The sequence below is a fragment of the Mesoplodon mirus genome (assembly GCF_964341445.2).
Source record: "Mesoplodon mirus genome assembly, chromosome: 16".
Taxonomy (NCBI): domain Eukaryota; kingdom Metazoa; phylum Chordata; class Mammalia; order Artiodactyla; family Ziphiidae; genus Mesoplodon; species Mesoplodon mirus.
In genome coordinates, this window is record NC_138992.1 from 34,592,404 (window position 1) to 34,617,736 (window position 25,333).

Sequence of the window (25,333 nt, forward strand, 5' to 3'; positions counted from 1 at the left end):
AAATAATTGGAAAGATATTCCGTGTTCATGGATTAGAGGAGTTAATATTGTTAATACCAGAACTTCCCTGGTGGTGCAGTGGTTAAGAATCTGCCTGCCAATGCAGGGGACACAGGTTCGAGCCCTGGTCTGGGAAGATCCCACATGCTGCGAAGCAACTGAGCCCGTGCACCACAACTACTGATCCTGCACTCTAGAGCCTGAAAGCCACAACTACTGAGCCTGCATGCCACAACTACTGAAGCCCACGCACCTAGACCCCATGCTCCACAACAAGAGAAGCCACAGCAATGAGAAGCCCAAGCACTGAAACAAAGAGTAGCCACCGCTCAATGCAACTAGAGAAAGCCCGCACGCAGTAACAAAGACCCAACGCAGCCAAAAAAAAAAAGTAAATAAGTTAATTAATTTTAAAAAAATGTCCATACAACTCAAAGCAATCTACATATTTAACACAATGCCTATCAAAATTCCCATGGCATTTTTCACAAAAATAGAACAAACAATCCTAAAATTTGTGTGGACACACAAAAGACCCCCAAGAGCCAAAGGAATCTTGGAGAAGAGGGGCTTCTCCTCAGCTGTGCCTCCTTCACCCCTAACCCCCAGCAAGGAGCCTGAGCCGAGATGCTGGGGCGGTGTGGGGAGTAGTTAGTGAATTACTCATCAGGCAGGGGCACGGGACATCTATGCAGCTGGAGCAACGATTTTTAACTTTTGTGGGTTCGAGGGACCTTCTGAACATCCGATGAAACCCTGGACCTTCTCCCCAGAAGAATTCCATCACCTCACCCATCCACGCACAACTTTCCCCAAAGAGCCCCCAGGAGTCCATAGACCCCAGGGTGAAACCCCTGGCCCGAGGGAGGCACTGGCACTTTCTAGAGTCTCTCTACCCTGAATTGCGTCTCAGGCCCCGCCTCGCACCTGGGAGCCCTGCCCGGGGCGCAGGCCTGCCTGCGCTCCGCCTCCCTCCCTTCCCGGGACCAGAGTGGCGCAGCCAGAGCGGGGCGGCGACCAGGAGGCCGGCCCCACCTGCGGACACTAGAGGCGAGGGGGCAGCGGGAGCCCGGCCCCGCCCCGGACCGCGGGGCCAGCCCACTGCACCCACCGCCGCGGGGCTCAGAGCAGAGGACCGCGCCGCCGCCGCCACAGGTCCGGCTCCCCCGCCGATAGCGGAGTCCGGATTCGCTAACAGCGCCGCCGCCGCTGCCACGGGTCGGGTTCCCAGCGCCGTTCCCGGGCCTCCGCCCAAGCCATGAAGATGCATTTCTGCATCCCAGTGTCCCAGCAGCGGCCCGACGCGCTGGGGGGCCGCTACGTGGTGCGCCGGGGGTCGGGGTCCGACTGAGCAGGGAGGAGGAGGCCGGTGACAAGGCGGGGGCGGGAGCTCACCTCGCTCGGCTAATCCGGACGTGATGACTCTGTTTGCAGCTGTACTCGGTGTACCTGGACGGGTTCCTGTTCTGCAAGGTGCGCTACAGCCAGCTGCATCGCTGGAACGAACAGGTGAGCGTATCCGAGGCGGGTACCAGCCCGCCCACCTGAGGCAGGCGAGGAAAAGTGCGCCCATAGGGTTCTGGATGCTTGACTCTGGCAGGACACTGCACCTCTTGAGGGCTTCAGGCTCTTAATCCTGGTTGTGGTAACAATTAATTGTGAATTGCTTGGCATGCAGCTCAATGAGTACATGATATCGCTCCTAATCACCTATAGCTGTGAAATGAGGGAATAGGGCGCAGGCAATTATCCCAACCCGTTCCAGCCCGGTGATCCCCACCAGCCCCACCTGGGCTCCATCTCAGTGCCCGCTGTTCCCCCAGGACAATATCCCTGTTCAAAATAAACAAACCAGGGCTTCCCTGGCGGCGCAGTGGTTGGGAGTCCGCCTGCTGATGCAGGGGACACGGGTTCGTGCCCCGGTCCGGGAGGATCCCACATGCCGCGGAGCGGCTGGGCCCGTGAGCCATGGCCGCTGAGCCTGCGCGTCCGGAACCTGTGCTCCGCAATGGCAGAGGCCACAACGGTGAGAGGCCCGCGTACCTCGAAAAAAAAAAAAAAGAGCAAACCAAGTCTAGATCAAGGCATAGTCTTAGGAATCTTGTACATGGGTATTTAATCTCCTTTCTCCCAGAGTTTAACTGCCCCCTCTTTAAAGAGGTGTGTCTTTATTTTTGTTTTCAAACGAAGGTATTCATAGGCTTCAAACACGGGCTGCCTGGAAACCCAGGAAACAGACGACTTATCAAGTCAGAGGCCATTTCTCACTCTAGTGTCTCACAAGTCCTGATGGCATTTTCTTCCCGGAGGTAGACTGATTTATTAGCCTGCCCTGATGGGTTTTATTTTCCTAATAAGGAAGTGTTGCAAGTCTTCAAAGTGGGTTAGAGGAGTACCTGGGAGTTTGAAATGAACTCCACCCTTCCCCCACACCCATGCACAGTGTTTTTGGGGTTTTTTTTATTTTTTAAGATTTTGTACTGATTATAAAGAGCACATACCTAAAGTTGAAAGAAAGAAAGAGAGAGAGAGAGAAAGAAAGGAAGAAAGAGAGAGAGATGGACGGAGGGAGGAAGGAAGAGAGGAAGGAAAGGAAGATGCTTGCCTAGGCAACAGCTATTAACATTTTTGGGAGAGTCCTTTCAGACAATCCTGGTTTCTAGTGAGTAGATACATCACGTTTCCTTTAAGACCATTTTCTGTTGATAGACAGCTCAGTTCCACTGTTCTATTAAAAACATCATTGCAGTGAGCCTTCTTACTCATACATCATAGTGCATTGGAAAAGTCCATTTTCAAGGTATGACTAAGTTTCTTTGGCGTCAACAGAAACAGGTGTCATGTGGTTGTTAGTTAATTTTTGTGCTTGTCTTTGAATCGGTAGCACCTAACACAGTGCCTGTGACCTGGTAGGTCCTCAGGAATGATTGTCAATGGCTGAATAAAAAGGGCATGGATTCAGACCTCTGAAGGAGGACAAGCTACTTGTGACCGAAACATATCTGGGGAGCTGGGAGGACTGCAGAGGAAGGCAGATGCGGATCTCGAAGGAAGAGAAAGTATGGGTCGTTTAGGCATTTGGAGGAGGAATTTGAGGGTCATATCCCACCCTCATCTGTCTTCCTCTGTGTGAGGTGTGATCAGGGAGGTGACTATCACAGGGGAAAAGCAGGAAACGGCCGGGAGGAGCAGGGAGGGCGTGGGATTGACTGACCACTTCCTGGCTGGACACTTCACCTCTTCTCTGATCTTCAATTTCCCTTTCAGAAATAATCAGGTAATTGGTTATGGATGTCAACTTCACAGAGCACTTATGAAGATTAGGGTCCAGTTTCTCACAGAGCGTGCACATAGTTTACGTGCTCAGTAAACATTTACTGGCTCAGATGCTTGCAGAATTCCTGAATCTGGTCTTTATTAACCAACAGACACAGGAAAATGCTTGTTTTCAGGAAAATTTGGACCTATCCAATCTTAGAAGGTCCAGAAGTGGAGATATAAAGCCAGTTCTTTTGACCTTCTATTTTGGAAGCCATGAACAGGAAACTGTCTGTTATTCAGTACAGTGGACTTTTTTTTGGTTTTTCTTTATTTTTTTGGCTGTGTCAGGTCTTAGTTGCAGTACATGGGATCTTCATTGTGGCGTGCAGGCTTCTCTCTAGTTGTGGTGTGTGGGTTTTCTCTCTCTAGTTGTGGCACGCAGGCTCCAGAGCACGTGGACTCTGTAGTTTGCAGCACGCAGGCTCTCTAGTTGAGGCACGCGAGCTCAGTAGTTGTGGCGTGCGGGCTTAGTTGCCCTGCGGCATGTAGGATCTTAGTTCCCCAACCAGGGATTGAACGCTCGTCCCTCGCATTGGAAGGCAGATCCTTTACCACTGGACCACCAGGGGAGTCCCTGCAGTGGACTTTTACATATGGAATTGCCACAGCCCAGTGCCCTCTGTGAAGTATACAAGAGGTATTAATGAATACTTCATATCTGTCCCAGGTTTTTCAAAATTCTAAAGTGGGGATTTCTTTATCCAGTTTCTAACTACCTTACACGTGTCATTGCTTCCCTTTTCTGTAGGAACAACTTCATTTTAAAGAAACTATTTAGATCTTAGGAGGTGGCTATTGGTATTATTATTAATTTAAAACAATAACTAACATCAGTTAGTCTGTGCTAAGGTTGATGCCAAGAGCTTTCCATGTCATATTGTGTTTAAGTTTTACAACCGTCTTATGAGTTAGGATTATAATTAGCCCCTTTTAACAGATGAGGAAACTGAGGTACAACTTGCCCAAGGTCATACTGTTAGTAAGTGTTGCAGCCAGGATTTGATCTCTAGAACCTGCTCTAACCCATTACATTTTGTGGTTCCTTATCAAAGTTGACAAAATAAATTGCATCAGAAAAACAATTGCATCCTAAACTACCATCCTGTGAGGCATAACATAATAAAATCCCCCAATTTTATGTATTGTGTGAGGAATTTTGGTAAATGTATAAAATTACCACCACTATAATCAAGACAGAGAAGTTTCCACATGCATAATGTTCCCTTGTCCCCTTGCCCTTGGTCCCCTCCCTCCACCTCTAGCCCCAAACATCTTATTTCTGTCATTAGAGTTCCAGGTACAGGATTTTATTCCACCTGCCCAGGAAGCCCCTGTAAGGTTGGTATTGCAAGATGAAGAGTCCAAGTAAGGTTGCTAGACTTAGCAAATAAAAATACAGGATCCCCAGTTAAATGTGAATTTCAGGTAAACAACGAACACTTTTTTAGTATAAGAATGTCCCGTGCAGTATTTGGGGTACTCTTAACTGGTCATCCTCTATTTGATCTGGCAACCCTAAGTCTGAGACTGAAGGGTTGGGTGACTTCTCCCAGCCACTTCTCAGCTAGTTTTTATTCTTCCTATTCCATGGAAGATGTGAAATGGCTCAGAATTCTTAATCTGATTTAATACTAAGCACTACAAAAAGGGAAACAGTATAAAGGCCCCATCTGTGTTTATGTGTGTGTGTGTGTGTGTTATGTGTATGTTTGGTGAGTATAAGTTCATTTCCAATTGATTTTTTGGGAAGTTCTGCATCACAATAGAACAGAAATTTCATCTTAATAGAATTAACTGATTTACTCATTTACTTAAGAATATTTACTAAGTACCTATTACATACCAAGCACTATGTTCAATTAAGTGAAGACTCTTGACTTTCACATGTGTGATTTTTGAATGTACGAATTGGATTTCTGTTTTGTATATTGGAGAACTCTACAATCAAGGAGGAGAACCTGGCCCAGGTGAAGTGGCCCCTGCTCCTCTCAACCAAGCTGTGTGGAGGCTAATGCCCATAAGACTGACCTGAGGAGAGATGGGTGTGTTTCCCAGAGGTCAGCTGCGCTCTCTGAAGTCATCACTGGCAGCCCTGTCCCCACTGAGGTTCCCTTAAGGTCTGGCGGCTTCCCTTGGCTGCTGAGTCCTGCCCATCTCTCTGCTGTGTGAACTGCCTGACCTGACTGCTTTCTGTGCCTTTAGATGAATAAAAACAGTTTGATCTATGCCCTTGTCTGTACCGCCTCCCTCAAGGGGACTTAAAGAAATCTGTAAAAGAAACCTTTAACTAGCGCATTTTGGCCATCCTGTGTAAGCGAGGCTAGACTCTGTGGGAAGGATGCTTGCCTCTTTGAAAACACCCTGTCGATGCCAGACATGGCAACGCAGACAAGCCATGGGAGCTTGCAAAGGATCCTTCAGTGGGAGAGGAGGGCTACACACCGCTCAATCCTCCTCCCTGCTGAGTGCTGACTCAGCCTCGCTTCTTCCCTTCTTTCACCTGATCTCCCCTCTTTCCCCCACTCAGACCCTCTGTTCTCATCAAACAGCCCATTGCCTCTGCCTGGCTCACTTCCCCCTTCTGAGAAGACCCCTGCTTTCTGGCCCATGGGTTAGGGACCAGCCCTTTCTCAAGGCTCACCTTAAGCCTCACCTCCTCTGGGAAGTCCCCCTGGATTGCACAAGATGCCTTTCTCTGATTCCTGTGCCACTTTATGTTTAGACCTTGTCACGTTCCTTTTGAGTGTGTGAAGATCTTGTTTCCCCTGTTTATTTAGTTGAAAAACCCAAATACTTAAATGAAGGAATGAATGAAGGCTGTAGGCATAGTGTATCCGGCACAGAATCCTGCTTTAGGAGATGCCCAAGAGATCTGAGGGAGGAGGAGGATGGGAGGAAGAGAGGGCAAGTAGAAGGACAAAAGAGTAAAAAGACTGTGTCCAAGTTCTGCTGCTGTAGGATCTTGGTTTAAGTCACTTCAGCTGCCTGAGCTTCAGGTTACTCATATTGTCAAGTAACCTTGTTGTCAAGGTGGAAGGATGTTGTGAGATTGCCCTTGTTGTCAAGGTGGGAGGGTGACAGTGTTAATGGCAGCGATGATCATCTACCTCACAGGACTGTTTTGAGGAAGAAGTGGAATAATATACAAGACTAGTGTTCTTTGGTGCAAGATATCACAGTCCAGATTGCTTTGAGCTTGTGGCCCTTTATCTGGAGAATCTGAGATTTTTATTACCAGGGGCCTTGGAGAGGTAGGATGAATGAGTCAACAGTAGAAAAAGAGACTGTAAAAAGGACAGCATTTGTGACTGTACTTCTACTTGTCCCAGGTCACTACTGTGGGATGGGAATAGGGGGCTGTGAGTGCATGGGATGGGGAAGGAGGTGACATTTTCAATTGGCCAGTGAAGTTCTCTTCATGTTAAGAGGCAGAACTGTACGATGGAGAAATTAGAACAGGAAATTGTGCCGGGATTTTAAAAATATGCTATCTGAACATGGTCTTTCAAAGCAAACAAGCAAAAACACCTCATAATAAATGAATGGAAGAGGTGTGTTTTCCTTTTGATCTCTTGAAACAGTTTTTGAAAGAGTGATGGAGGTAAACTCTAATGCCAGATAATTCTTAGTATGTGAGTGTTTTAATAACTAAACTGTGTGCTATTTGAGACCAGTGGAAAAGACTGTATTTTGATAGAGTTGAAGAACCTGTGGAGTTGGTGATTGACTTTTGGTGGACTTAACTGCTCAGTTTATTGTGTGTTTATCTCCCGCCTTAGACCAGTGCTCAAGAAAGGAGGGGAAAGATTCCTTGAGAAGTCAGCTCAGGTTGTAAAACTGGCTGGGAGAGTTTTTGCTCTGGGTTGGGTAGTAGGACCTTAATCCTCGTTGACTTTTCCCCCAGCTCTTGGCCTGAGGGCTCCCCCCTCCAGATGCTCCCCTGTAGATGGGTAACCCAGGCAGCTCTACTGGCTCAAGGCTGCTGTGATTCCAACCAATTTGGGAGCATCTGCTACATTTATGAATACATGCCAAGGAAGACAACTGCCTTTTAAAGATCACTCACTCAGTTCATCAGGAAATAATTGCATGCAAAGAGACAAATTCCTGCTTCTACTTCATGGAATTAGCAGAGATGGAGTGCATAAATTCCAGGTCGTTTGAGCAGCCCTGCCTGGGATGGTGCTCTAACTGGGGGGCCTTTGGACCATCTCTGTCACAGCAGGAAAATTTCCTTGAATTTAAAAGAAACGTATCATTGCTCTAATATTTTATACTACTAGATTTAGAGGAAAGATGGCAAACTAAATGGCTACTGGGGTCAGGCAGGTAATTTAAATGAGAGGCACGGATCAGGTGAGAGGCAGTGGTGGGTGGTGGGAACAGCCTGAGAGAATATAAACTTGGTGATTCCAGACCTTCCGATTCTTCAAGAGAAGCCAGAACATCAGTTTTTCTTTTTTTTTTTGAACCCATGTCCCCTGAATTGGCAGGTGGATTCTTAGCCACTGCGCCACCAGGGAAGCCCTGTCTAGTGATTTTTGACTGGATGCTGGGTATTGTGCGTTTTATGTTGTTCAGTGATGGGGTTTGGTGTTTTCCTTTCTTTGTTTTTTTAAATTTATTTATTTATTTATGGCTGCGTTGGGTCTTCGTTTCTGCGCGAGGGCTCCCTCTAGTCGCGGTGCGCGGGCCTCTCACTATCACGGCCTCTCTTGTTGCGGAGCACAGGCTCCAGATACGCAGGCTCAGTAGTTGTGGCTCACGGGCCCAGCTGCTCTGCGGCACGTGGGATCTTCCCAGACCAGGGCTCAAACTCACGCCCCTTGCATTGGCAGGCAGATTCTCAACCACTGCACCACCAGGGAAGCCCCAGTTTTTCTTTTTTAAATAAACATTATTTTTGTGGCCCAATCTTAGATTTATTTTTAAAAATTGCGAAGATAGTACAGAGAGTTCCCATCTACCCTGCACCCAGTTTCCCCTGTTGTTTTCCATGAGTATTATACTTTGGTTACAGTTAATGAAGTATTGATACCATGTTATTTATTCAGACTTCTTTAGTGTTTACCCAATGTCCTATTTCTGTTCCAAGATCCCACCCAGGTCCCACATTACATTTAACTGTCATGTCTCTTTAGGCTCCTCTTGACGGTGACAGTTTCTCAGACTTTCCTTGTTTTGAATGATTTTGACAGTTTTGAGGAGACTGGTCAGGTAGTTTGTGGAATGTCCCTCTATTGGAATTTGTCCAATGTTTTTCACATGACCAGACTGGGGTTATGGTTTTGAGAGGAAAACCACAGGGGCCAAGTGCCATTCTAATCACATCATGGCTAGGATACTTGATATTGACATGACTTAACACTATCGATGTTTACCTTGGTCACCAGGATGAGGTAGTGTTTGTCAGGTTTCTCCATATAAAGTTACTTTTTTCCCTCCTTTTCCACAGTGTGCTCTTAGGAAGGAAGTCACCATGCACAGCCCACACTTAAAGAGTAAGGATTTATGTTCCATCTCCTTGTGGGATAAATATCTACATACATTATTTGGAAGTTTGTCTATTCTCTCCAATTTGTTTATTTATTCAATAATTTATTTATTTTTAAAAATACATTTATTTATTTATAGCTGTGTTGGGTCTTTGTTGTTGCGCGCGGGCTTTCTCTAGTTGCGGCGAGCAGGGGCTACTCTTCGTTGCGATACATAGGCTTTTCATTGCGGTGGCCTCTCTTTGTTGCGGGGCACGGGCTCTAGGCGCGGGGGCTTCAGGAGTTGTGGCTCGCGGGCTCTAGAGTGCAGGCTCAGTAGTTGTGGCACAGGGGCTTAGTTGCTCTGCGGCATGTGGGATCTTCCCAAGCCAGGCATCGAACCCACGTCCCCTGCATTGGCAGGTGGATTCTTAACCACTGTGCCACCAGGGAAGCCCCTAAAATCATATTTTGTTTATAGACAGGTTTTTAAGTCTTCATGGGAGGGATCAGCCTGCATTCAGTCTTAGCTTTTAAGGTAAGTTGATCAAGTATGGGTCCCAAGGTGGGGAGGGCAAGTTCTTGCTAATTAACAATCATCATTTTGGTGAGTTAACATTTTTCTGGAGCGATAGGAGGAGCAGTGAGGCAATGGATCAAGGGGCTTAGGAAGAGGAGCCTTAGGGACCAGGCCACGTAGGGCCACAGTGGACATTCTTAGTCCTTACATGTCCCTCACACTGCCCAGAGCAGTGAGCGGGTCAACCACATAACAGGGCAACAGGGACATCCTGAGGTGGATATATAAAGAAGATGGATAGGACATTGGAAACAAATCACTGCATATGGCAGTGGAGCCAGTGTCAAATCTGGGGTGACACCAATGACCCAGTCCAGAGTGCCTGGCTTAGTGCTGCTGTCCCTGTGGAGAACTTCCCAAGCAGGAGGGTGTTTCCGGGAGATGTGCACTGGTAAAAATGAAGCTGGAGACCCTGGTGGAGATGCAGACGTCAGGTGTGGGTAGTTCATGGTCAGGACACAGCAAATGGAGGCCCTGCTCGGAGGGGCAGGAGAGAAGCCAGTGGACGGGTGCAGTGTATAGATGAACCACTCTTATCAACGGCCTGGCAGTATTGAGCCCTTGTGGAAGTCCCTCAACCTCTCTGAGCTGGACCCCCCTCCTTTCATAAATGGCAATAATAATAACTGAATCACAGCACTGGTTTGGTTAGGTAGATAAATGGAGTCAGTCACAGGAAAGTCATCAATATTGGTTCCCAGAGAAAAGATAATCCTGTCCATCAGCACGGGGCTGGGGTATGAGCAGGGCTCCTGGTGTGGGGATCGGCTGGCAGAAGTGTCAGGATGGACAAGGTGTTCTTTCAGTCTCCAAACCTGGGTGGGGGGCAGGGGAGGAGTGAAGTGACCAGACTCCCAATATCCTGAACCAGGCAACCTGGCATTGAAGCCCAGATCCCTGTCCATTTCTGGGAGATCACAAACAGATGACACATCGTCTCTGTGCCTCAGTTTCCTCTCTAGAAAGGGTCCATTAGCTGCACAGGTTCTTCTTACTCTCTTACCACCTGAAACTCCTCCAACATCACTGCCAGCCATATGTGCGATATTCATAAGGCCCTTTCTCCAGTGTGAACTCTCTGATGTTTAATCAAGTGGCACCTTTGGGTGAAAGATTTACCACCTTCCTTGCACTCAGAAGGCTTTTCTCTAGTGTGGATTTTCCTATGGATGCAGAGGAGCTGTCTTTGCTTAAAGGCTTTCCCGCATTCAGTGCACTCATAAGGCGTTTCTCCAGTGTGAACTCTCTGATGATCATAGAGAGAGGATCGAGTAGTAAAAGATTGCCCACATTTACTGCACTCATAAGGCCTTTCTCCACTGTGAACTCTCTGATGACGAAGAAGGCTAGAGCTACCAGTAAAACATTTCCCACATTCACTGAAGTCATAGGGCCTTTCTCCACTGTGAACTCTCTGATGACGAAGAAGGCTAGAGCTACCAGTAAAACATTTCCCACATTCACTGCAGTCATAAGGCCTTTCTCCACTGTGAACTCTCTGATGATATTGGAGGCCACTCCTAGCACCAAAACATTTCCCACATTCACTGCACTCATAAGGCCTTTCTCCACTGTGAACTCTCTGATGATATTGGAGGCCACTCCTAGCAACAAAACATTTCCCACACTCACTGCACTCATAAGGCTTTTCTCCTGTGTGAACTCTCTGATGTGCAAGGAAATTGGATTTGCGGGCAAAACATTTTCCACACTGGGTGCATCGATAAGGTTTTTCTCCAGTATGAACTCTCTGATGTTCAATTAAGATGCACTTTTGGATGAAAGATTTAGCACATTCCTTGCATTCATAAGGCTTTTCTCCACTGTGGATTTTCCTATGTGCTCTGAGGTACTTCCTTAGGCTAAAGGATTTCCCACAGTCACCGCAGTCATAGAGCCTTCCTCCACAGTTAACTCTCTGATGTCCAAGGAGACCAGATCTGTGGCTAAAATATTTTCCACAATGGCTGCATTCATAAGGCCTTTCTCCAGTGTGAACTGGCTCATGCTGAATAAAGTTACATGTTTGGGTGCAGGCTTTCCCACGTTTGCTGCACTCACAAAACCCTTTACTAGTAAGGACTCTCTCATCCTGAACAAGTATTTCTGTGTGGCTGGAGGCTTTCTTGCCTTCTCCCCAGCTGTGATGACCTGTTCCACTGTGAAAAACAGCTCCACACTCCTTACTGTTGTTCGGTTTCTTCCTGGTATTAGTGGCCTGTGGCTGAAGTCCCATGTTGGCCACGAAGTCGTTCCCAATCTCCAGTAGGTAGGTAGATTCCCTATTGTGTGGATTGTGCAGCTCTTCCAAAATGAGGATCTCCCCATATCATATCACATGAGATTCTCTCTAATATGTGGCTCCTGGTGCTCTTGAAGGTCTGCAGTGAAATAGAATTGTTTCCCGCATGCCCCACGTGTGTATGCTTTCTGCCCCCTATTTGTTCCTTGCTCCTCAGCCAAGTGCAAAATGTCTCTCAAGACTGGGGTGCACATCTTACAGGGCTGGGTCTTCTCAGGAGACAAACCTGCTCTGGAGATCCTCATCTGTGACACTCCTTCTGCAGATACGCTCTGTTCAGAAGGTGTCTCTTCATCCTCAACTCCAGGAAAAGAACCTGCAGGAATTCCCTGGAAGTCCAGTGGTGAGGACTCGGAGCTTTCACTGCTTTAGCCTGGGTTCAATCCCTGGTCAGGGAACTAGGATACTGCAAGCCTGAATCCTTAGCTGCAACTTTGGGGCTACTGGTGTTAGGGCACTAAGGAGTAGGGATGCACTCTGGCTAGCCATAGTAACCACAGCACATGACCAAGCAGTTGAAGAAGAAAGCAGTATCCATGGTCCAGATGTGAGAATGACACAGCAGCCCCTAGGGAAAAGGAGAAAGGCAGAACCTAGCTCAGAGGATAGGGGTGAGTGTGAGAGCCTTACCCAGCATGCATACAAGTGCTAAGTTCTCCACCATGACATCAAGATACAGGTGTATCTGAACCTCATCAAGAAGACACCATTCCTCCCAGGAGAAGTACATGGCCACATCCTCAAAGGTCACACTGCCCTGAGGTGGGTCCGTCAGCGCAGGCGCCGCCATCGGATCCTTTGCGCGGAGCGGAGCAGCAACAGTCCAGCAACCGGGTCAGACTCGGCGTGATTACTCCCCACCTATTCAATAATTTATATCTATGTAGACTCCTAGATATTTAATTTATACTTTAGGTTGTACTTCAGTAAGACTTTATTTTATTGTTTGAATTGTTCCAGCTTGTCCTATGGGAGCTCTTCCAGTTTGCTCCTGTGTTTCTTTGACATATCCCTATTGTTGACTTTTGTTTGTTTTGCCCACTTCCTTATTTTCTGGTGCTACAAGATGCCCCAGACTCACCTTGTATATTTCCTGCCTTGGTCCTGGAGTCAACCATTTCTCCCTGGAACGCTAGTTGCTTTTTGGAGAATGATATTAGAAACCAAGATCTGGGCACCAGATGTGTTCCCTGCTACTGCAGTGTCATTTCTTCTAGGCCCTCTCAGCTGACACAGCAAGAAAATATATGTGTATATATGCATGTCTGTAAATACTTCTATGTGTAACCATCTGTATGTATATCAAGTTAAACATGAGTTCATACCAACGTCTCTGACAATAATCCATTACCTCATGGCTTACTCTAGCCTATTCCCTTTACTTACCCGAAAACTCTCATTCCAACAGTGAGAAACCTGACTCCCACCGTCTACCATCCATTTACTTAATTATTCTATACTGTACACACATATAGTGGTATTAGAATTGTTAACCTGTACCTGTGTAGGAAACAAGTTTATCAGCTAAAGCGCAGTGCTTCTGTACAGCTTCTTTTGCCTTTACTGTTACAGACTCCACTCATTTGCAAAGTGACTTAGGTCAGCACCTTTTCCCTCACCCCCTTCATTGCAGTTGTTTCATATATTTATAATATAGTTAAATTGTTTTCTCACATTCTGCATTCCATCCTGGGTTTTTCCCCACTACCTAAATGGTTTTTAAAAATATTTGGACACATTAAGGTTGTATTGTAAAGTTCAGTAGGTTTGACAAATGCATAGTCTCATGTATCCACAATGACAGTACCATACAGACTAGTTTCACTGCCCTAAACAATTCCATGTGCTTCACCAATTCAGTACCCCCATCCCAAGCTCCTGGTGATCATTGATGTTTTCACTCTCTCTATACTTTTGCTTTTTTCCAGAATATCATATAATTGAAGTCATATAGTATGTAGCTTTTTCAGACTGGCTTTTTATTTATCCATATGTATTTAAGATTCCTCCATGTCTTTTTATGGCTTGATAACTCATTTCTTTTTATTGCTGGGTACTATTCCATTGTAGGGATACACCAGAGTTTGTTTATCCATTCACATACTGAAGGACATCTTGGTTGCTTTCAGCTTTTGGTGGTTATGAATAAGGCACCATTTGTGTGCCGGTTTTTATGGACACAGTTTTCAACTCTGTTGAGTAAATAACTAGGAGTGTGACTACTGCACTATGTGGTAAAACTATGTTTACTTTGTAAGAAACTGCCAAACTATCTTCCAAAGTGGCTGTACCATTTTGTATTCTCTCCAGGACATAACTTAAAAAATTTTTTAATTACAAAAGTAAATGTTGGCATCAAATGAAAATTCTTTAGTAGTCAAACAAACAACCTAGCACACCAAACAGAACAAATCAGGGAGCTGTATCTTCCCTACAGGTAGGCAGTTAATAACATTTCTAGGTGTTAGATCAACACTGTCCAATAGAACTTTATGTGCTGGTGGAAATGCTCTATATCATTTGTGTCCAATTCAGTAGCAACTTGCCACATTTCCAGTGGCTATTGAGTATTTAAAATGTGGCTTGTATGACTGAGGAACTGAATTTTAAATTTTATTTTATTTTAATTGAAGTAGTCACAGGCAGTTAATGGACATCTTATCGGATGGTACAGTTCTGGGCCACTCTAAGGATTTTAGCTTGTACTTGAGTGAGATGGGATGCCATGAAGGATTTTGCACAGGGCAGAGGAATGATCTGACTTACATTTTTAAGTTATAACCTCAGATTCTGTATTAGGAATAGACAGAAGGGGAGCAAGGGCAGAGGCAGAGAGATCTGTTGGAAGGCTACTGCAGTAAACTGGAAGAGATGACGGTGGTTTGGGCCAGGGTGATGGCAGTGGGGGTGGAGAGATGTGGTCAGATTCTGGATGTATTTTGAAGTTAAGGCCTATGCAAGGTAAATATTTGCCAAACACACACTGTATTTTTGACAAAGGTCATGGAATGAAAGTTCTTATTTGTTTGCAGTCTCATTTCTCTTAGATCTGCTTTCATTTTCTTTAAGCCACTGAGCCTTCCTGCTCCAGAGGTACCATGTTAAAATCTCAGTGGGTTTCTTACTGGTTTCCTTTCTCCTATTTTAAAGAGAATGATGAGGTATCTTATCTACAAGCTATCACTGTAAGCGTAAGGCTAGAATGAAGGAAGATGCACTTTTGGTTATCTTAATTTAAAAATTATTTTTGATGCATCCACTATGAACTTGCATAAAAATAATTTCTGCCATGGTCTTGGGTCATATGTGTGTGGGGAGGAGGAAGGGGCCTGGCTGGGTTTCTATCAGGATCCTATGTCAGCATTATAGGAATTCTAGAACCCAGCGCTGTCCACTAGAAATATAACATGAGCCACGTATGTAATATAAAATTTTCTGTTAAAATTTTAACATGTTAAAAAGCATAAAAAGAAACAGGTGGAATTAATTTTAAGAATATATTTTATTTAATCCAACAGATCCGAAATATGATTTCAACAGGTAATCAATATAAAAAATTATTAACGAGATGTTTTGCATTCTCTTCTCTCTGTACTAAGTCTTCACAGTCTGGAGTGTATTTTACACTTACAACGCATCTCAGTTCGGACTAGCCGCATTGTCAGTGGCCACCAAATCAGCACAGCTGTAAACATCTGCTGTTATGTTCAGATTGGGTGGGGGGCAAGGTGGGGGAATTAAATTCCTAACTCTCATTATTGACGTCACAGATACTATTGGGGAATTAATTAAATATTAGTATTGTATGATGTAATATTAAGATTGTGTTGTGTGGATATTGTATGATGTGACTGGGGGGCAGTTTTGTAAAAACAAATGAAAAATTAAAAGGTACACCAAACCTACCAAACTCAGACTGGAGTTGTCAGTCCATGATATTTCTAATAGTGTTCTAGAAACCTATACAGAAATAAACTGCTCCTTAAGAAAATCGAGGTATCTCCTTTTGGCCATCAGGAAGGGTTCATTTTGAATAAAGTGCTGGAGAGAGACTTGCCCTAAGAGGAGGCTTTGGTATCTCACCAACCCTGAATTTCAGGCGCTTTGCCTTAACCGTGTGTTTTCTGGATCTTTCAGCTGAGGCGGGTGTTTGGAAATTGCCTGCCACCCTTTCCACCAAAGTACTATCTCGCAATGACCGCATCTATGGCTGATGAGAGAAGGGACCAGTTGGAACAGTATTTGCAAAATGGTACGTGTTTGGATTTTTTAAAACAGATTTATCGAGATGTGAAAGTCACCCATTTTATATATATACTCAGTAGTTTTTAGTATATTTACAGGATTGTGCAACCATCACCATAATCTAATCTGAGAACATTTTTACCACCCCAAAAAGAAATTTTATACCTATTATCAGTCAATCCCTGTTTCTCTCCTCCACCAGCCCCTGTCTTTCTACACTAATTTCTGCCTTTATAAATTTGCCTGCTCTGGATATTTCATGTAAATGGAGTCATAAAATATGTGGTCTTTGTATTTGGTTTAAAAATGCTTTGTTTAGATTCACCACCCCGCAGCCCCTGCCCCCGGGGGGCTCTGTGTTGGCTTTGATTGTAGAAGTCAAAGAAATATCTCTGGATTAAGACTGAACAAATGGATAAAATGAACTGCTTACGTGAAAGCTCTCAGGAGATAGCAGAGATGTTTACTGGCAGCGCCAGAGTTGGTTATTCCATCTCTGTCTTCCCCAGGAGCCATGCTAAGGCACCAGGGATACTCGGAGGTCTGCTCTGGCCCTGTGAGGCTGGCAACACAGAGGTCCTGGCCCATTGCTGTGTTCCTGAAAAGTGTTTTGCACAGCAGGACTGAGCTCTCACAAAGAGAAGGGGGTGGGGAGAAATAGAAACATTGGCATTCAAATATTTAAAGGTTTAAAAAGGGGGAAATGGTATAGACATAAAATGTTTTAAAAATATAACCCGTCCAAAGAGTATAAAATGAAAGGTACTTTGTGACCGCCTGGAGGGGTGGGATGGGGAGGGTGGGAGGGAGGGAGATGCATGAGGGAAGGGATGTGGGAACAGATGTATATGTATGACTGATTCACTTTGTTATAAAGCAGAAACTAATAAAAAAAATAAAAATAAAAAAAAATAAAAATAAATAAAATGAAAGGTACATTCCCTTCCACCTCAGATTCCCAAGCCTCTAGAAGAAAACACTATTACAAGTGGCTTGTGTGTTTCTCAGAAACCATCATGTGTATTCTAGTGTGTGGGTACATCCCTGTTGGTTAAACACAAATTGAAACTTACCTTATACACATTTCTGTATCTGAGTTTTTAAAACTTTTTATTCTGAAAGAATTTCTGATTTACAGAAAAGTTGCAAAATTGATGCAAAATTTTCTGTATTCTCTTTACCCAGATTTCCCAAATGTTAACATTTTACATTTGCTTTATCATTCTCTCTCACTTTCCCATGTCTGTGTTTGTATTTATGAATGTGTGCATACATATATATTATATATAATTTTTTGAGATGCTTGTTTTGCATATACAAGCCAGTTTACCCTTAGATACATCTATGTGTATTTCCTAAGATCGAGGACAACTCTTCTGTAACTACTGTATAGTTATCAAAATCAGGCACTTAGCATTGATATAATAATGCTATCTAATATAGAGACCTTATTCAAACTCCACCAACTACCCCGCTAACGTCCTTCATAACAAAGGAAAAAAGCTTTTTCTTCTGTATGCTATTTTATTCCTTTTAAAATATTACTCTTACAGGTCATTCTAGGTGAGAGATTATAGATTTACCTCATTATTTCTCAGGGCTGCACATATTTTTCTTAAACATAGTAAATAGAAATTCTAGAAGTCATCTATTTTCCATTCATCTTTTGTAGTGGAGATTATACCTCTTTTAGACCTGTTAAATAAACCCTTTCAAGCTCAAAATGTAATATCTTTTGAATTTTCATTCCTTCTTGGTTTGTGTTCTCATATCTTCATGAAATACTCCTTTTAACAGCTGGCCTTTTCACAAATGATCACACTGCTTAAAGGGTCACTTCTCCAGGCCTGGCCTTTATCTGTAGTCAGGATGCTTCGTGAATCCTCTTGGAAGGTAAAGGAAGGAGACAGTGCAGCATAGTGCTGTGACTGTGAACACAGGCTCTATTCAGACCTAGAGTCAAGTCCCAGGTTTGCACCTCACTGGCTGTGTGACCTGGGGCAAGACACTTACCTTCTCTGAGCTTCAGTGTCTTTATCTGTAAAATGGAGATACTATTTACTTCAGGTAATCTTCTTTTGTTGTGAAGATTAAGTGAGCTCAAATATACCAAGTGCTTTGCATAGTACCTGGTACTTAACAGTTGTACAGTAAATACTAGTTGGATGAACACTTTTTCAATAGCTTTCCCCATCCCCAACGATCCACGCTAATGATTATAATGATTAGTTTGCATACATGGCACACATACTCCAGAAAATAAGACAAGAGCTTTTTCCACCTTTAAAAAAGAAGGAGTACCTTTTATAAAAAAAAAAGTTTCCTGTTACAGAAACACTCTCTCTCTTAGTTACTTTATTTTGAAAAACATGGCATCGTTTGGGAAGCACTACCTCAAATGACCTCAGTCAGTGCTAGTTTTGAATGCTGGTAGAAGTTATTTGACAAAATCAGTAAAACAGCAACAAAAAGAAAGACATTTAATACAGATTTAGAAATTGGATAAGTTTAGCTCAAGTGCAGGGTCCAGGAGAGGACTTGTGGGGAGGAAGATAAGAAGTGAGGAAGCCGCTGAGAAGCACTTCACGGGTGAGTGTGAGGTCCTCAGGGGAGAGTCTTGGCCCATCTGCTCGGGCCACAGCGCTGGGTATTGGTATCTGGAGCTTTAAAACTAAGGAGGAAATTGCTCTTATAAGTACAGAAGAATGACATTTTAAATATCTGACAGCCTTATAATTGCTTTTTTTTTGGTAACCTCTTGAGAGCTCCCGTCGTGAAAAGAGGTCCTCTCAATCAGTGTTTCTTGGTTGATTTAAAATTTTCAAATTACCAAGCATCTTGCTAAAGTCGGAGTCTAGGTCCAAGATTTTAGATCTTACTCTACCTCGTATTAACCTCATCATCCTTCTAGTAGGGGCAGCTAGATGGATATTGGGCCAGGGGTGTGCATGAATAGAGTAGAATTCCTGGAAACAGTCAGCCGGATTGGTGTGATGGGTTCATGCTGCCGGCGATGCTGCCTGGAGGAGGCGGGCTTTGTAGATTTTCTTGAATTTGAGAAGTCACAGGCTCCATCGCCTTCAAGGAGGCAGCGGTGCACTGGCAAGGCCTGGAGGGCTTCCTGGAGGACAGAGCAGTTTCACAGAGCAGTCAACCCAGCCCAGTGGTAACCTGGCTCGCTGTCCCTGTCTTTCAGTAACCATGGACCCAAACATGTTGAGAAGCGATGTCTTCGTTGATTTTTTGAAACTGGTGCAGCTGGTAAGCTTGCTTTTCTTGACTAAGGTCATTATTTCACTGCAGAATATGTCTCCATGTGTGCTTTTCTGGTCATCAGCCCTACAGCGCCTGGATTCAGATAAAATACATTCGTTTGGAGTAACAGGAAAATGGTTCCTATTTTGTTGCTTTGGCAGTTTAGATTCTAGATGGAAAATTAAGTGTGTCACTTGACCTTTTGCCCATTTTATTTAAGCAGATACCTTTTTTCCTGTAGCTTAAACATTGTGCATCTCAAAACTGGCCATGGAGAAGAGAACCTTTTACCATTAAGGGCCCCCATGACAATTGTGGGACCCTACTTTTGTAGCTGGGACTTCCAAGTGTGCCACAGTGAAGACCTCAGGACAGCAGTAATAGCCATGCCAGCTATCACTTGTATATTCTCTGCTCCTAACTTTATCGTAAACGGATCATGGAGAAAATTCAGTCTCAGCAGAACGACAGACAGCAACTCCCTTTCCTTTGTTGGTCTAAAGAACAACTGGCCTCTTGTCCTCTAGAGGCTGGAACTTGGCCAAGTACATTTGTTTAGCACAGCACCCATTCAGGTGGTACACATAGGAACATTTTTTTTTTTTTTTGCTGTACGCGGGCCTCTCACTGCTGTGGCCTCTCCCGCTGCGGAGCACAGGCTCCGGACGCACAGGCCCAGCGGCCATGGCTCACGGGCCCAGCCGCTCCGCGGCATATGGGATCTTCCCAGACCGGGGCACGAACCCGTATCCCCTGCATCGGCAGGCGGACTCCCAACCACTGCGCCACCAGGGAGGCCCCATAGGAACATTTTTATGCCTGCATGTACATTCTTTTTTTTTTTAATATGTAGATTTAATTAATTAATTAATTTTTGGCTGTGTTGGGTCTTCGTTGCTGTGCGCAGACTTTCTCTAGTTGCAGCGAGCGGGGGCTACTCTTCGCTGTGGTGCTCAGGCTTCCCACTGCGGTGGCTTCTCTTGTTGCGGAGCATGGGCTCTAGGTGTGCGGGCTCAGTAGTTGTGGCACGCGGGCTTCAGTAGTTGTGGCTCGCGGGCTCTAGAGTGCAGGCTCAGTAGTTGTGGCTCACGGGCTTAGTTGCTCCGCAGCACGTGGGATCTTCCCGGACTAGGGCTCGAACCCGTGTCCCCTGCATTGGCAGGCGGATTCTTAACCACTGCGCCACCAGGGAAGCCCTGCGTGTGCATTCTTGACTGAATGGAAGAGCTTCAAAAGGATTGAAATTGCACCATGACGTGATATATTGAACTGGCTCCTTAGGTCAGGGAGGAATGATACCTTGATCAGATGTGTGAAAACTGGGAGCAAACTTGCATTTACTCAGTTGTTCAAGTGTGTTGACAAACTTACTGGCCCAGCCAACTGAGAAATGCCCCTAGAGCCTCCCCTCCCACTGTACAATTGCTCGTACTTTCACATACACTTAATGGTATGTGTGTATATATATATTTATATGTATATACTTTTCTTTTCTTTGAAAAGATTGTTTTTGAGACGGTGCTGGTGGTAACATTCCAACAGCACAAAAGGGTCTATGATGAGAGTAACCTCGCTCCCACCACGGGTCTCCAGGGCCCCCCTCAGAGACAGCTGTTGTTTACAGTTTAATGTATGTCCCTTCTACACATTTCCATGCACATGCAAGCATTCATATGTATGCATATCCTTTTTTGCTTTACAGATAAGCGCACACTCTACCCACTTTCTGAACCTTGTTTTTCAAAGTTTACATCTTGCAAGTCATTCTGTGCGAATGCATGGAGGTGCAGTCAGCCGTGGTTCTGTCATCTTTGTGTGCATTATGGTTTTTGCTTTCAGTGCTTTCTAAAAGTCATTCAGAGGGTGGCAGTGTTTGGAGCTTTGTTTTGAGTGTCTTTTTTTCCTGATAATTTAAAGGAGTTTTTTTTTTTAATGTGTTTTTCTTTCCTCCTTTCTTTCTTTCTTTTTAATTGGGATGTAGTTGTTTTACAATGTTGTGTTAGTTTCTACTGTACAGCGAATTGAAATAGAGTTCCCTGTGCTATACAGCAGGTTCTCATTAGTTATCTATTTTATACCTATTAGTGTATATATGTCAATCCCAATCTCCCAATCCATCCCACCCCACCTTTCCCCACTTGGTGTCCATACATTTGTTCTCTACATCTGTTTTATTTGATTTTAGTGCTCTCAGTATTTTTTTATCTGTATAACTGCACAGAAACCTTTTGCCCCCGCTGCATTTTGCAGCGTCTCTTCCTGCTTCTTCTGATGAGATTTTCACTTTTGCAATGGCTTTATTTTTCGCTTCTGTTGCTTCCGTGAACTTGGCCAGCTTCCTTTAACATCTATTCGCTTACCTCTTTTTTGAGACCTTGATCTGTTCTTTGAGGTCTGAGTTCAGAGAAGCCTTATTTTGATTAACACAGCCATTGTTTTCATCTCCTTGGTGGCATCACTTTTGGGGGGATATATTTTTCACCCTTAGTTGGTCATGTTTCTTTCCTCCTTTCTTGCGGGATTTTTGCCTCTGGTTCTTCCCAGGTGATCCATCAATTTTGAAAGGGGTGCATTCAGTGAGCCAGCTGATGGCTGACCCACGGTGTTGGGAGTTACTGGAGCTGAGCTGGTGGAACCTGTCTGCTGTACTTCTGGATCTTGGCTCTCCGCTTCTGAGGACTTTCTCACTAACACTTTGCCCCAGGCCAGAGCGGCATGTCTGCAGTGAAACCCAAACCACAGTTCCTCTTATCAAGATCACATCTTCAACCATCCTGCTGACTAATCAGCCTCAGAACTGGCTTAGTGGTTAGGAGTGCAGGCTCAAAGTGAGATGGCCAAGGTTCAAAGTTTGGCTGCCCTACTTTGGATTTGTGTTTACTTAGTCTCTTTGTATCTCAGTCTCCCCATCCTTAAAATGGGGAGAATGGCTCCTCTTTTAGTGTTGTTGGGAGGATTAAGTGAGCCAGTGCTCTTAAGGCACTTAAATGTAATCTGGCCAATGTTATAACACTTATGAGGTCCTCCTGCTATTACCAATGCCAGTCCTTTTTCCTCTCCCCGGCCTGCTGAGAGATTGCTTCCGGCAAAGATGGCGGGCCAGCACATCTCTCCCCAGACACTAGGTGGTGTCAAATGGGCCCAGAGTTGTGCTCCCAGACCTGCCTAGTGCCTCCTGATGAGCTGCTTTAACACAGCTTCTATGTGGCTTGAGTCCTGCCCGCTGCATCTTTGTACCTCTGCTTCCCTCCTCCCTGACCAGACCCAATTTTCACCAGAGACAGCCCCTCTGAAAACCCAGTTGTCCAGGCTTGGGACCATTTTCAACTTCTTCAAAGATGGTGAGGTGTGGGTCTGCCAGACCATTAAAGGAGCCCAAAGAGCAGGGATTGGGAAGTTTCCCCACCTCAATATTATACAGACCCCACCTAAATATTTTCACTGCCTTTGATAAGTGCCTGGCCTGCAGTTTCCCAGTGGTTATTGTCAAATAATCACATGCTCATGGGCGTGGCTCTCCAGGACTCAGCAAGTACAAGCACATCTTCCTGTCTCTGGGCAGGGACACACTGTGAGAAACGTGAATACATGTGACCACGTAGGAGCCTTCTGAGGAGCCTCTATCAAGGATGGCCAAAGGCAAGCTGCAGTCATCAGAGGGGGTTGCCTCTACAGGGCATTCAATCTGGGCCAGACCCAGTGCTTTCTGTGTGGTACCTCATTTATCCCTCACAACTTGATGAGGACGGTGCTGTTACTGTCTCTTTTTCAGGTTAGGTAATTTGTCAAGGACCCACATCTTCATAAGTGGAAGCCCAGCGAGCCTGGATCCACTGAGGTCATGAGATATTTCTAGAGTGGTGGCAGCCCCCCAGCCCTGCCCCCCTCCAGGTACCCCTTGTTGTGTGTGTCTAGCCTCCACCCCCCCCCCCCACGCCCGACTTACCATGCTCTGTGCTTTTGCCCTGCAATTGCCTCTGAGATGAAGGGACTTTTGAAAAGGCAAAACCAAAGTCTTTAGACTAAAGACTTTTTATGTTCCTGGTTCTTAATCTAAAGTGTGGACAACATGTTTGAGAAAAAGGAGACTAAGAAGGTATTTGGAATGGCTTTTGTATACTTGGGAAGTTAGGGGCAATTTATGTATCTGGGAAGTGTTGCCCACCATAGCTCTGGGGGCTCTAGGAAATGACTGTTTCCCCATTTCCTCTTAAGAATGTTTTCCGTGTCCCTTGGAGTGAAATGATTAGGGCCGATTATTAAGTGTGATGGAAATTTAGAGGTTGGCGAGTCCAAATATGGATTTTCTTGGATAATAAAGCTCAGGATAAGCAAGTGGCTACCAGACATTCTTCTGCCTCAGAGCAGAGTATCAATAAAGCACACTGATGGAGCTTCTTTGATAAATTAAACAATTTCTCAGGGTGTTACATTCGATTTGAAAAGAATTAGCACATGTTTCAAAATGTGTTAAGGCAGCCTGTGGTACTGGAGAATTTCTAAGTTTCTTAAAGATAAATGCATTCCATTTACTACTGTGAATTGTGTGTTTTAATTCCTGATCTGCCCTAGATCAAGATGAGTTAAGTTTTGTTTTCCTACAATCCGAACCCACCACTTTGGTTTTTTTCCTCTAATTGCGTTTTTGTATGGCTTTTACATTTTATAAATTATATATATACAAGTAAAATTCAAATATCACAAATAGAGCCAAATTCCTCCTTGATCACCACTCCAAATGTTTTATCTGTTGTTCACTTGCTTTTATCTCATAATACAAAGGTTTTTCAATGGTTTATTTCTCCTGTTTACCATATTGTTCTAAAAATGTTTATTTTTTTAATCAAAGCAAAATGTGCTGATAGTTTTAAAGGTAAAATGGTGCTAAAAAGGATTTAAAGGTAAAATGGTGCTAGAAAGGACTATACTATAACCATCTCCTGCTTTCCAGAGGCAATGGCTTTCAAATCTTTTAGCTTTTTCTTTAGATATTTAAATATCTAGAGGTTAATGATATACATCTCTTTCCCCTGTTCTTCAATTTGAAGACATTATCCACTGACTGCCTGTTATGGGGGACGAGGATTCAGCTTTCTTGTATCACCTTCTTTCATTCCCCTCTTCTCCCCAATTTTGTTATATTACAATTAAAAAAATTTAAATCCTTAGTCAGTATTTTGATCATTATAATACAGAAATATTTCTTACTACTGAACAAATAATGTTTATGATTACCTTTACTTTCTTGAACAACTTTTGTGGGTTTTTTGGGGGGGGAGTTAAAAATGGCATCATTTAAAAGAAAAAAAAATGCGCGGGCCTCTCACTGTTGTGGCCTCTCCCGTTGCGGAGCACAGGCTCCAGACGCGCAGGCTCAGCGGCCATGGCTCACGGGCCCAGCCGCTCCGCGGCATGTGGGATCTTCCCGGACCGGAGCACAGAACCCATGTCCCCTGCACCGGCAGGCGGACTCTCAACCACTGTGCCACCAGGGAAGCCCATACTGGGAATCTTAAAGAACGGAAATTCCTAAAACTGTGAGAAATCAATTCTTTGTGTGTGTGTGCAGAGAGAGCAAACTCTGTGGTGTCTCTTCCTACAAGTAAACTAATCCCATCATGAGGGACACTTAACCCTAATTACTTCCCAAAGGCCCCATCTGCAAATACCATCACATTGGAGGTTAGGGCTTACATATGAATGGGGGAGGAGGGACACAAACATTCACCGCAAGGCAATGCTGGACCAGCCAGGAGATAAGTCCAACCTAGTTGAGCCCAGGCTGTAGAGTCATGAGGAGCTGGCCTTGAATCCTGCCTCTGCCACCACCTAGCAGTCTGTCCTGCAGGAGTAAGTTAACCTTTGTAGACTTGTACTTCATCTGAAAAAGGGGGCTTAATAAGTGTATATCCCTCATGGAGTTGTTATGAGAATTACATGCGCTACTGTCAATATATGTGAAGCAGTTAGCACAGGGCACAATTATCAGTATCGTGATCTAACAATATATTTGTATGTAATAAATACATAGATATTATATTTACTCATAAATGAGACGCTATCTCTACAAGTTGCCTGTGTATGTGGATATAACACATTCACAAACTGCTGCTTTTGTGGACGAACCCTTTGAATTTGGGAAACAGCAGCATTTCT

General features: G+C 44.5%; 1 protein-coding gene across 1 annotated transcript in view; it reads left to right on the forward strand.

The window, feature by feature from the left end:
• Positions 1-1,258: 1,258 nt before the first annotated feature.
• The window catches only part of SNX31 (sorting nexin 31), a gene marked incomplete at both ends in the record, with an annotated part of 64,725 nt that continues 40,650 nt past the window's right edge, over positions 1,259-25,333 (forward strand). Inside the window, 4 exons of the mRNA XM_082601379.1 lie at positions 1,259-1,324; positions 1,435-1,509; positions 15,815-15,929; positions 19,119-19,183. Of these exons, the coding sequence (XP_082457505.1) occupies positions 1,259-1,324; positions 1,435-1,509; positions 15,815-15,929; positions 19,119-19,183 (321 nt within the window). The remainder of the gene's footprint in view (positions 1,325-1,434; positions 1,510-15,814; positions 15,930-19,118; positions 19,184-25,333) is intronic.